Genomic DNA, 13971 nt, shown 5'->3' with positions numbered 1-13971 from the left:
GTTTTAGGTCCAAAATTGGGGTCCAATGTGCGAGTTAAACAGATACCCAATCAGGGTTGGGCTTGACCCAACCCAATCCTCAAATTAAGGTTTACACATTCAAGAATCACGCCGCATGAGGGGAGAAGAGGTCACGCGTGTGGAATCCACACGCTAGCACGTTTCAACGGCACTGAGATTTCTGGCCAAGGAAATCGGGACTGACCCATCCCGAAATCCCTGGCCAACAACAAGTTTGTTACCATGATGATCGGAACTAAAGAGCACCGATGGTGGTTATAAATACCCCACCACAGATCGAACACGAGAGGAACCAGAGAGAACAAACGATCAACAGTGAGGCCAAACGAAACATCGAACCCATCATAACACAAAAAACAACAGAATCATCGAGCCACAATCCACAGCAAGATCGAAACTCACAACATCATCAACAACAGATAAGAACAGTGCCACAAAAACCTCAACCGAGTCAACCGAGGCATCAACATAACCAAATACACAAAAGAAAACTCAAAAGCTAAGCAAAACACAAAAACAAGAACACCGGAAGTCGAAAAGTTCACATGAGAAAGGTAAGAAAATGTAACTTCTAGGCCAGATCTACTCTGATCTAGTGATTTTTTCGTTGTTTCGATGTCGGATTCGGTATCGGGGTCAAGAGGAGGCTATGAGTGGAGTTTGGGTTTTTCCAGTGGCTGGAGCGGCGGCTGACGGTGGCCGACCATTGCCGGCTTCCCTCCGATGAGGGAAAACTAAAGAGAGGCGAGAGCATTTTTCTCTCTTAGAGAGAGTGAAAGTGAAGAAATGAAAGGGGGATGGGTATTTGGGCTGGTTTTAGTAAATATATACCTTCCCCGAAACTACGTCATTTTGGGTAGAGACTTTTATGTAATTTCACGCATGGGTAAATCCCATCCTCGGTCCCTGTATATTGTACCCTTTATATTTTGGTCACTGCAGTTTATTTTCATTATTTTTAATTTTGATTTCCAATTTTATGCATGCTTTATTTTGGTCACTAGTGAAATTCAATTTTTCTTTTTATTTTTGGTCTCTTAATTTTATAATAATTACATTTTAATAACTAATTTTGTGCATTTGGTATTGTGTTTAATTACCATGTGATCCTTTAACAATTTTTTTAGAATTTAGTCTTTTGTTATTATTTCTTTCTTTCTTTTTTCTTTTCTTTTCATTTCATTTTTTATTTACTATTTTATTTTATTTTTTTATTTTTTATTTATTTATTTTTCCATTTTATTATTTTGTTTTTACTAAATTTATTTATATTTATTTATCTATTATTATTATTATTGTTATATTAACATTTTTCCTTTCTTCTTTTTTATATTTATATTTATTTTATTTTTTCTAACATATTTTTTCAGTAGTAATTCCAATTGATTAAAGGTAAACAATTCGAATAGAATGTTTTAAATTTAAATTTAAATTTTTAATTTTCGTAATTAAAGACAACCGATAAATGAATTGGTACCAAAAGGGCAATACAAGGGTGCTATTCATTCATTGGCTGTAACATACTCCCAAACCCGACACATTTCCGGTAAAACGCAAATCATATAAGATGGTGTCCGATCCACCTAAATGTTTTTAAAGTGATCGGTGGCGACTCTAACATTCATATTTCAAGTCGAAATCCAATTTCAGACCTAATCCAAAAGACGACCGCGATAAGTAGTTAATAAATCGTTGTTGTTATTTAAAATTTAGGGTTGGACGATCATAAATGCCAATGGGCGTAAAATATTAAGATATTCCCAAAACGTTGGAAGCCTGAAAATATCTACGCTCAACTTAATTTTACTAGAAATAAAATTCTCTATCAAAGCAAAAAGAATTCTTGAAAAATATACCCAGGATCCAACTCAATACAATTTTCTAAATCCCCTCCATAGATATTTATATTTATATTTATATTAAAAATAAATTGTTATGATATTCACATTGATTAATAAAATATATTAATATTATTAGATATAAAAATAGTTAAAAATATATATTAAAAATAATAATAATAATATAATGGAATTAAAAAAAGGGATAAAAGAGAGATTACCCCCTCCATTAGTATTTGAGTTTAGTCGGCCTATGCTCCAGTCAAAAATTGAGACTTGTAGACACGTTTACTCAACCGGCGGTGTGTGAAACAGCCTTTATATGAGCTGTGGCGTTGTACACACGCACGGATAATTTGACCGAAAGAAAATGGATAAAATGAATGAATATTACAAGTAAAATTTAGGGTAAAGTACATGAATGGTACCCCGACTATGGGTATTATTTTATTAAGTCCTTTGACTATTTAGGAGTTATAAAATGATCTTCCGGCTATAGTGTATTTCTTTGTCGAGTCTCTCGAGTATCAAAAGTTATAAAATGGTCACCCGACTATTCATTATGTTCCAAGTTCGTCCTTTTTTGTTTAAAATTGATTGTATTCTAAGCTGAATGTTAACTTATTGATTGTAATATGATAAAATCCGATCTCAGAATCTAAAATGACTATCACATCTCAGTCACTATTTTAACGTCAAACTTTAGATAACAATCAATTTTAATGGAGAATGACGAGTTTGGAACATAATGAATAGTTGGGTGACCATTTTGTAACTTTTGATAGTCGACTCAACAAAACAACATCTTATAGTGGGATGACTATTTTGTAACATTTAATAGTCGATGGACATAATAAAACAATACAATATAATCAAGAGACCATTTGTGTAACTTACCCTAAAATTTATTATTATATTTATTTTATAAAAAAAATAAATTTGAATTCATGAAAAACATTAACTCAAATCAAGAAAATTAAATCTCTCATTTAATTACAAGTTTATTTTTCAAAATGTCAAATTGATAAAAGGATCTTAAAACTCAACTACTAAGATCAAATCAAACACTACACTAATGGGTAGTTATGCTGTGCGGCCATTTAATCTGAATGTAATTTATGATGAATATTAACTTAAAATATTATCTTGTACAGTATAAAAAATTTATATAATTTGTAATAATTTCGGTTATAATTGAGAATGTTATATTATACCTTTTTTTAATTTAAAAATGCTACATGTCTATTCTAAAATGTTATACAATTGATAATAATTTTAATTATAATTGAAAATCCTTTGAAGATAACTTTTTATATTACAATCAGAACAATTATGTGATTTATATAAATTGTTATGAAAATATAATATTTTCGATTTTCAACATGAAATTTTACCAATTTTACTCAAAAAGATTATACTACTAAATTACAACCAATTTGTCTTTTTAATCTCATATTAATAGATTATATTTTAGACTCATCGCTAAATCAATATATCTAACAAAAACATGAACTTGACTTGTGGAAATGAACTTTCGAGAAATTTGAGATAAGGGTTAGCACATTGTTCACAATCGAGGAACTAAAATGCTAAACAGAATGAAATTTTAGTTACCCAAATCGATTTTTTTAGGGTATAGGTACCACATTGAAAGACTTGCTAACAAAACAGGGGTTATTTTGCCATTATCCCTTTGGTTTATAAAGAAGAGCAGGGACAAGCAATAATGCAGGCTACTTCGTGAAATAAACAGTAATAGATAAAACCATCATATAATTCCAAATTGCTCAAAGTCAAGTCAAAAAGCCAAGGGGCAGCGACGGCTTAGGGGTGCCGTCTAAAGTGGGACCGATGGGAGGAGGAGGCGACAACAATGGGAAGATTCATACAATTTCAGTACCTAAACTTTTAAATATTATTAAAATTTAACTTTAAATTTTAAAAGTTCATAAAATAAAACAAAAATTAAACTGATTTTAAAAAAGTTGAAAGTTTAAATTAAACACGTTATTTACGCAAAACATTATCATTCAATTAGTATATATATTATTTAAACCTTTGGGTTGAGTAGTGATTGCAATTTTTCAAGACTTCGTCCCCTCTTCGTCCTCTGTTTCTTTCATATTTCCCTGTAGAGCAGTCTATCTCTTCTTCTTCTGTTTCTGCTTCTTCTTCTTCTTCTTTATTTATAATTTCTTCGGTGTTTTTCATTTTAAAAAATAAAGCCTTTCTTTCATTATTATTATCTATTCAAACACCATTTTTAATCTATTTTTAATCCATTTTTCCCACTATTGTTTACCTTTGATGCTCGCATGGCCGGTCTCGATTTAGCCAATGCTTCTTGTTACGTTCAACACCTTCATAGGCCCGACCTTCACCTGCGCCCCCAACCCGAAGATCACAACTTTTCAAACAACCGCGACGGCAGTTCAGGCCAAGTTCAGGACTTCGTCAACGGCGGTACTCACTCGGGTGACCTTGTTCTAGCACGTAGGCCGAGGGGTCGTCCACAAGGTTCGAAGAACAAACCGAAGCCACCGGTTTTCGTCGCTGGGGAGAGTGTCAACACGCTACGAGCTCACATTCTCGAAGTTTCGAACGGCTGCGATGTTTTCGACTCCGTCGCGAGCTACGCTCGGAGGAGGCAAAGAGGGATATGTGTATTGAGTGGGAGCGGTACGGTGACGAATGTCAGCATTAGACAACCGGCTGCGGCTGGAGCTGTTTTAACTCTTCATGGAAGATTCGAGATATTGTCGCTTTCGGGTTCGTTTTTACCGCCACCTGCTCCTCCAGGAGCCACCAGTTTGACGATCGTTTTGGCTGCCGGGCAAGGGCAGGTTGTTGGTGGAAGTGTGGTTGGTGAACTGACGGCGGCTGGACCTGTTATTCTCATAGCATCGTCGTTTGCGAATGTGGCTTACGAGAAACTTCCCTTAGAAGAGGATGATATTCAAGTCGGCGACGGCGATGGCGGCGGAAATAACATGTTTCCCGATGCCGGCGCCGGACCGGGTGGACTGCCTTTCTTCAATTTGCCACTCAATATGCCTCCTAATGTCCATTTACCTACTGAAGCATGGCAAGGAAACTCAGGTGATGCATAGGCCGAGGTTTTATTTTAGGTTTTAAAATATTTTCTTCATTTTCTAGAATTTTAGAATTTGTGATTTCTTAAGGTAGTCCTCGTTCTTGGTTGAACAACTTTCTTTCACTAAGCAATGGTGAATTAAATAATATTTCTTTAATTAATATTTTAATAATTCAACCATTAAATTTATCGACTTAGTGTGGAACAAATAATCTTTTCATATATTGTATTTATATAATTATTTTCTCAAATAAGATGTTTTGAACAATAATTTTAAAAGACGCTAACTAAACTCTGTTAGGTATGACTCATAAATATATCAGGATTTATTTATTATAAAATGAGATATAACCAAAATCTATGAGACATTGAATAAAAATTCTAGCGTTGGCTAAGACATCGAGGACGTAAGCACATTGTTAAACCTCGTTAAAATTCTTGTGTTATTTCCGTTTTCTTTACCCGATTATTTAACAAACTCTAAACCCTAAAACATATCTTCAATTTCTTCGAAGAATACACATAAATCATGGTGCGTCTTTTCTATTCACCCATACTTTTATCTCGTCTATGTCTCTATTTCGAGAGAACTCAAGGCATATTATGATTCATGTGTCTTTCCTGAGAAAGTTGAATATGCATTATGCTCTATGCATCATCTAAAGTTACTGTTCAAACCAGGTAATTAAGAAAATAATGCCATGGGTGCAATAGATGAAAAAAATATTTTTTTTTTCCACAACATTCTCCGGGAAAATTTGCCGCTAGTTAGATACACATAGGATTTTATGTTCCTTGTTTTAGTGATGAACAAAACTTAATCTAAAAGAATTAATAATAAAAATATTATTTTAAAAAAGATAAAATTAAAAACAAAACAAACCCCCCGCGTCCTCCCTCTCCTTCCCATCTCCCCACCGTCGATGACAAAGGGTCACTATAACCATCGAAATCGTTGGGAAATAACAACGAAAAACCTATAAATTCGATGACTTTCGTAGCATTTTTCACGACGATCGATACAGTTTCACAGTGGGTGAAGAACTGAATTTTGGTTGCGATGACAAGAATGTTCTGATGGTGTCAACGATGACGGCCACAAATCGACAGTGGCCGATCGACGACGAAAGATATAAAATTTGAAGGGGGTTTGATTTTTTTTATATAAAAATTATAATATTAAGTTTTGTTTTTTTTTCAGACTCACCCGTCAATAAATGTAGAATGCAATACGTCACAAAACCTCAAAATTTGGGAGTCTACACTTTAATAAAATCTCACAATTATAGAGTTGATTTGTGATATTATCTTAATTTCATATATTTGATTTTTTATTTTATAAAAAATAATCACAGTATAATAAAGTTTGATATTTTATAATTTTATAGTATTATAAAATATTTTAAGAATCTCACTTTAAAAAATATTACTTGACCTTCAATTTTTTCTTTTACGGATATGACCATAAAGGACTCCTATAGCGAAATTCTTGGCTGATGGTGAGGAGCCAACGGGCAGAACATTCAACCGCCCGGCGACACGATCCTGTTCACATGTTTTTCAACAATTGGATTGCAGGAAACCCAAAGAGAGAAGTTAACACTGAGGATAAACATAGATCAGGACAAAGAAATTTGGTTACCAATAACAAAACAAACGAAATCAGAGGATATCGATGCAAACATCCGGTGGCCGAGATGAACATCATACCCAGAATTCCGAGTTATTAACACAACATAATGTCTGCAAAAGTACATTTCCTTACTTACATTCGTATGGAGAGAAGCACATAGAAAGCAAAACAACATTATCTGTAAAATCAGACAACACTACAACGGGAACTTCTGGTAAACTTCAACAGCCACTGTATTGTAATAAAGTTTCCCATTACAAATATGTTTCCACTAACCTACGTGGTTCTCAAGCACAACTGGAGGCACTTGAGCGTCAGGTGACTGTGCATTGGATATAGAAATCAGTTCAGACCTATATTTTTCGACTTCATCGACATTTGCAGCCACAGCCCCATTCGAACTGTCTACGATCTTCGATGAGCGATCTGGATTAGGATCAGAATCGGGTACGGAATAAGATATTGCGATAAGAAACTCGCGAGCTAGCTCCTGAGTATCCTTTTGAGGCGGTACTTTACCGTCCATATAATGTCAATTTTTCTCCTGCATTTGAAAACGCAAACTTAAAAACCCGATTTTGTTAAAGAATAAAGAATCCTCAAGTATAACAACACAGGATAGCGTATACAGCAGAGATGAACATCCACCATTAAAATAGACCCCCGAGATTTGAAGCATCACCTTGGTCATTCAATTACATATTTACATCCCCAAATGACACATTTCATATATAGCCCAACGTGACATCGGAAGCTCTAAATTAGGAGTTAGAACAGCATATGAAAACGACGATACATGCTTACTTGCATTCTTCAGGCTAAAAGGCGGACCGGAAGTCCCTTTTATCAATGTATATAAGTTCTTATCACATCATCATAATCATATTCTCCAAATATACAATCTAATTATGATTTCATATGAGCAGATCAAAGACATCCGCGCTTCCTTGGATCGATCATACAGTCTATCGTAGCTAAGAGCGAGGTATTATCAGATAAACATGTCAAGCAACACACAATTTTCCATCAAGGAACGAGCATGGAAAACATAATTACCAGAACTCAAACAAAGATCAATTTCGAAAGCCAAGTCATGGAAAGAATTTTCATAAATTGATCATGGAAAGAATTCCCAGCTAAAAGTTAAATGCTAAAGCTTCTATTCACATCAAACAACAGAATCTAAATGTAAGGTTGCTGCCAACATTTTTTCCATTGGAAATCAATTTCAATACATCAAAGATCAAAACATAAAATAAAGGTTTCAAATTCCACGTAATACCCACATCAGATCTCCCGTCAAACTCACGAATTTTGAATCAACGGGAGAAATGAAGAAGAAATATAAGGGTTCCCAGAATTTAGAAAGAAAAAGCATTAGAACCCCAAGAAAAAGACCCTTTTTTTTGCCCATTTCTTAGGGTTTCCGATGAACCCAACGGGGAAATTAAGCAGTTAAGAAGATCACGGGACAGGAATCGTTGGATCAGCCAATTAAAAAGGGTAAATCATGAGAGAGAGAAAAACCGTACCCTTTTTCGGATGGTAAAACTGGATAATCTCGTTTGACTGTGTCCGAACCAAATCCTCGAAGGTTTTAAATCTCCTCCGTTTTAAATGAAATTACAGTTATAACCCCTCCTTATTAATAAATACGGAGTAATTAAATGACTTTTCCATTATTAATAAAGGGTAAACTACAGATTTGGTAACTAAATTTTACTCTCTCTCCTATTTCACTCACTATACTTTAAATCTTTTTAATTCTCTCAATAAATTTAATGCAATAATTTTTTTATCTCTCAATAGTTTTCTCACTAACGGTGCTATAAATAAGTTGTTATATAAATATAAAATGATGTTATTTTAGTGAAAATTTTATTTTTAAAATGACGTTATTTTAACACCGTTATCTATTTAATGATTGAGTGACTAAAAATCCCAATGTATTAATCTTCTTTGCATCTCTGTACACGTTTCCGTCTTCTAGAAATTCCAAGCAAAGACCAAACATCAAGTTTTGAAATTTTGGGTAAACTACTTAAATAGTCCCTTTAAAATGGGAAAATATTTTTGAATCATCTAACTATCAAAAGTTCTATAATGATCATTTAACTAAAAAAATTAATCATTTTCCGTTAAAAATTGCAAGAAATTGACCTAATAGTTAATAAAAGTGATATAATAATAAATTTATCCATAAATTTTACACTTTATTTTAATTTGCAATTCTAAAAGGTTGATCTTGAACATTTTGATATTATAACAATTTAGTTTCTCTTTTAACTTTTGAGAGTATTAAAATATTGAGGGTTCCCCCCAACAAAAAAAATTATGGCTAAATTAAAATGAAAGTGAAAATTAAAGGTTAAATTTATTAGCATACCACTTTTATTAAATATCGGATCATATGAATATGGTGATAACATGTGGCACAAAACAAACTAGTAACTAAAAAAGAATTATTGAAATTACTTCACACGATTTGCAAACCAAATATCAAAAGAATGGATTAATTCTATAATTGCAATTACTAAACATATGAATTAAATATTAAAAGAATTATTTCTTCCTTTAAATCAACACACATAAATTATGGAACAGAAACGTATGAAAATAATAAATTAGGAAGAATGTACTGATTATTTTGATTTAAAATGAATTACATGTATAACGCATTATTGTTATAATTCTAGTAATGCATTACAGAACATAAATAGAATGTAAAATTTATATGCATTATTGTTATTATTGTGTATTGTTTTGTTTTATTAGCATTACACGTATATTGTGTGTTGTTTATAACTTATAAACATAATGTAATTCATTACTTGAGACTAATTTGGGTATGATAATTTGGTAATGTGGTAAATCCTTTGGTCAATTTATTATTAATCAAAGAGTTTTTTTTCTAGGTAATGTCGATGACAGGAGAAAATATTGATGATATAGAGATGTTATCTTCATCAGCTAAGTCGTTTAAGGAATCCGAAAAGATTAATGTGGTTGAGACTCCAGTTAATACGAAAAATAAAAGGAAGGGGAAAAAGATTGCTGAAACTGTTGAAGCTAAAGGAGGCAAAAAGAAAAAAAACTTCTTTTGCTTGGGATCATTTTAAAGCATTTGATGGTGATAAAGAACATGCCAAATGCTTATTGTTCTCGAAAAATAAGTTGTGCAGCTGCCAATGGAACTAATGCAATGAAGCGTCACACTGTCCGGTGCAAGAAAGCCCCCTTTAACTTGGAAAAACACAAACAATCTTAGATTTCGAGTCCAAGACAAAATGCAATGCTGATGGGACCATAGAGACAGTTAGTATTCCTAAATTATGGCGTTTTGATCAAGAGAATATTAGAGAAGCACTCGCTAAAATGGTGATTGTTGATGAGTTACCATTTAGCTTTGTTGGACATGAATGATTTCGTATGTTCTGCAAGGTAGCCATTCCTGATTTTATTCCTCCTTCACACACTACTATTACAAGAGATTGTTATGTTTTGTTTATTGAAAAAAGGAAGACGCTGAAGAACTTTTTCAAGAATTTGTCCTCTAGGCTATGTATTACCACAAATACATGGACATATGGTCAGGATTTGTCGTATATGTGTCTTACTGCTCATTTCATAGATGATACTTGGAAATTGCACAAGATGATCATCAACTTTTGTCCAATTGCTGGTCATTCTAGGGAACTTATTGGTAGAGACGTTGAAAAATGTCTACTAGATTGGGGTCTTAAGAGAATCTTGATGGTAACCGTTGATAATGCCAGTTCAAATGATCTAGCGATCAAGTATTTGAAGTAAATTGTTAACTTGTGGGATGAAAGCGTGTTGGATGCTCAATTTTTGCATATGAGATGTGATGCGCATATTCTGAATTTGATTGTTAAAGATGGGTTGAAGGATATTAATGATTCTATTATGAAAGTTTGTGTTGCTGTGAAATATGTGAGGTCTTCCCCTACAAGGCTACAAAAGTTTCGATATTGTGTTAAAGAATAAAATATAAACAACAAATCTCTTGTTTGTTTGGACATTGAAACAAGGTGGAATTCCACCTATTGCATGCTCAGGAGTACTTTAGTGTTTAGAAAGGCATTAAAAAAATATGAAAACGAAGTGCGTTCCTTACACCAAAGAGCTTACAAAGGTTGGTGGTCCTCCTAATAATGAGTATTGGGACAAAGTTACTGCTTTCTTGCCTTTTCTTGAGATCTTTTATGAGGCTTCATTGAGCTTCTCTGGATCAAGATATGTGACTGGTAATAATTTTGTGGAAGAAATATTTGACATTGGGTATACGATTAATCACTATCTCGATGAGTCAAATGTTGGGCTTAAGAGCATGGCACACCAAATGAAAATGAAATTTGATAAGTATTGGGCAAATGTTAATAATGTGAATATGTTGATGTTCATTGCTTTAGTTCTTGATCCTAGCAGCTCTTTTGAGTTGTGTCAACGAATTAAAGACACTTTGACATCGTTTTTTGATTTTTATGCTTCTTCGCAATCGGCGGTGCCACAAATGAATTATTACTCTATGGAGTCTAGTGCCCATAGTGGTGAAAGAATACAAAAGTTGAAAGGAACAAATTTGAGAAAAGGATTTTGTGAATGAAGTAGAATTATTTGATACTTCTGAAACAACTGAGCTAGACAAGTATATGGGGGATAAATGTGTTCGTGAGATGGATGAATTAGATATCTTGTCTTGGTGGTCTATGGAAACAATGAACTATCCTGTTCTTATGAGAATGACACGTGATGTACTTGTAATTATGGTTTCTACCGTTGCTTCAGAGTTCACTTTTAGTACGAGAGGATGTGTGCTTGATTCCTTATGTACTTCTTTGACTCCTAGATTAGTGGAAGCTCTTATACTCAAGATTAGATTCGTGCTTCTCATAATACTATTATGGTAGAGGAGAGCTTGCTAGCTTTGGAGATTATGGAAGAAGGTTAGTTTTCAATTTCATGTTTAGATATTTAAATGTTTGTATTTTAAAACATATGTAATACATTGTAACGATTGCATACTTTAAATACTTAATATAAAAATACAAGATTTAACTTCGGAGAAACCAACAATTATCATTGATGAAACAAGTGAAGTTCCGAATGTCACGTATGAAGAACAATTCCCATAGGCCATAAGTCCCAAACTTTGGTAAGCTATTAAATTTTTAGTTATATTTTCATTGATGAAAGTTATACTTGATATTTGTTATAATGAAAGTTAAGTTATGTTTTCGTGCATTTTCAAAAGATATTGATTGTTGTAAACTTATGGTTTATTTAAATCTAATAAAAGAATTGCTTGTAGGAAAGAAGAATGACAAATGAAGAAGTGTAACCATGATCATGATTCAAGTATCAAGATATCTACTCATATATGTAGCTATGAACTTTTATGTTTTATTTATAGTATGGATTATTAGATTTTGTATCTTGAACTTTTAAATTTTATGTTCGGATGTTGGACTATGTAATTCAAAGTTTCAAACATTTAAATTTGTGTGTTTTTTAATTAATAATTTGAAGAAAAAACGGGTATCTAGGTACCCGAAATATGAGTGCCCACAAAATTCAGGTACCCACAACATCTAGGTCGGGACACGGCCGAGAAATCAATTACCCGAAGATTCGGGTACCCGACACTTTGGGTACCCGGATTTACACTCCCCTAATTGTGAGTTTGATGATATGACACATTAATAAAAAGATTTAATTTTTATTTTAAGCCTTGAACTCTAGATAAATTATTAATCATGGTTTTTTTTTTGTAAATCCAAAATAACTTAGGGATAAAATATCAATTTATCCCTTTTTTCCATATGTTTTCTTCTCCAGCCTTATCTTCTTGGCCGCTTTCACTACTTCATCTGAATTTTATTTTTCTATATGGGTTACGGAAATACTTGATGGTGCATATTGAGAGTGACTTGATTTCACAAAATAACAATGTCTTTCCTTCTTTAAGATTCTGATGATAAGGATCTAGTTCCAAATGAAGCTTTAGCAGAAAGTGGTAAGGTTTCTGTACTTGAGAGGGAGACCAATAAAAAAACCAAATGATTCTTTCGGGAACCTTCAAGAAGAGGAAGAGCTTTCATTGCTGGTTCAAGATTCTATGGTTCTTTTGCGTCCGTATAAAGAGGCATGTGTTTGATGAAGAGGATAATACTCTTTGTACAGAAGCAAAAGAACCACAGAATCTTGAACCAGCAATGGAAGCTCCTCTTCTTGAAGATTCCCGAAAGAATCATCTGGTTTTTGATTGGTTTCCCTCTCAAGTACAAAAACACTTACCACTTTATGCTAAAGCTTCATTTGGAACTAGATCCTTATCATCAGAATCCTGATGAAGGAAAGAGATATTGTTATTTTCTGAAATCAAATCACTCTCAAAATGAACCATCAAGTATTTCAGTAACCCAAACAGAAAAACCAGGGAAAGCGGCAGACATTTACAAAAGAGTGAATTGATATTTTATCTCTAAACTATATGAAATAAAATAAAAAAAAGGGTAAATTGATATCTTATCATTAAATTATTTTAGATTTATAAAAAAAAGACTTATGATCAGTAATTTATCTAAAGTTTATGGTTTAAAATAACAATTAATATTTTTACTAATGTGTCACGTCATCAAACTCACAGTAATTAACGTCTCAATGACCAAATCTTAATAAAATGATAACGTAAATGACCAAAACTTATGTCTTTTGAATCGAGTGACCATACGATTATAAAACTAAAATAAAAGTGGCCAATTCTGTAATTTATCCTATTGAAAACACCACAATTTTGTTTTAAATTTATTCCAGTTTGCTTCCGACATATGAACTCTCTCGTATGTTCAAACATGTATAGGCTTTCATGTGGACTTTAAATGTCGTCGATGGAGCTTTTCATTAATTGCGGTATGTTACGAGATTAGTCAGCTTAATTGACTATCGCATTTAAATGTCGAGTCTTATGGTAGACAATTCATAATTTGGAGGCCTCCTAAGGAAATTACTCTCAACCTGGTGTTGGGGTAGCCTACTATCCTACCTCCCCATTACCCTATTACATATGGGAAAAAGGGTCAGCTAATTTTATTTATTGCATATTGTTATGGAAGTTTCGCATTCATAGGATTAATTGCATCCGTTAATCAATGAACCAAATTTTACATTCACCTTAAAATATAAGGATGAACGTTTCTTCTAGAGCCGGCGGATTTCGATTCAAATTAGATTAATTTTTTATTTTGAAAATTCTATCTTGAGTCTATTCAATTTTTTTTTGAATCGGATCGAATTAAATTCAAGTTTAGAATGAAAAGTTTGACACGAATCAATCTGACGCAATCATAATATTATAATTACTT

The 13971-nt window shown here is 33.0% G+C and overlaps 1 protein-coding gene and 1 long non-coding RNA gene across 2 annotated transcripts; one reads left to right on the top strand and one right to left on the bottom strand.

The window, feature by feature from the left end:
* The first annotated feature begins 4124 nt into the window (after window positions 1-4124).
* Window positions 4125-5041, top strand: LOC120175088 (AT-hook motif nuclear-localized protein 23-like). The gene has a single exon (XM_039181790.1). It carries the CDS (start codon window positions 4175-4177, stop codon window positions 4967-4969), a length of 795 nt encoding a protein of 264 aa, XP_039037721.1. The 5' UTR covers window positions 4125-4174; the 3' UTR covers window positions 4970-5041.
* A 1601-nt stretch (window positions 5042-6642) lies between these two features.
* On the bottom strand, window positions 6643-8192 carry LOC120175042. Its single transcript, XR_005521222.1, has 2 exons — window positions 8119-8192; window positions 6643-7130 (listed from the first exon to the last, which is right to left on the bottom strand). It is a non-coding gene; the product is annotated as an uncharacterized LOC120175042 (long non-coding RNA).
* Between the last annotated feature and the right edge of the window lie 5779 nt (window positions 8193-13971).

Source organism: Hibiscus syriacus, unplaced genomic scaffold, assembly GCF_006381635.1.
Source record: "Hibiscus syriacus cultivar Baekdansim isolate YM2019G1 unplaced genomic scaffold, ASM638163v2 tig00112159_pilon, whole genome shotgun sequence".
Classification (NCBI taxonomy): Eukaryota; Viridiplantae; Streptophyta; class Magnoliopsida; order Malvales; family Malvaceae; genus Hibiscus; species Hibiscus syriacus.
The sequence above is the reverse complement of the archived record's forward strand: the minus strand, read 5'-3'. Positions and strand labels throughout refer to the sequence as shown.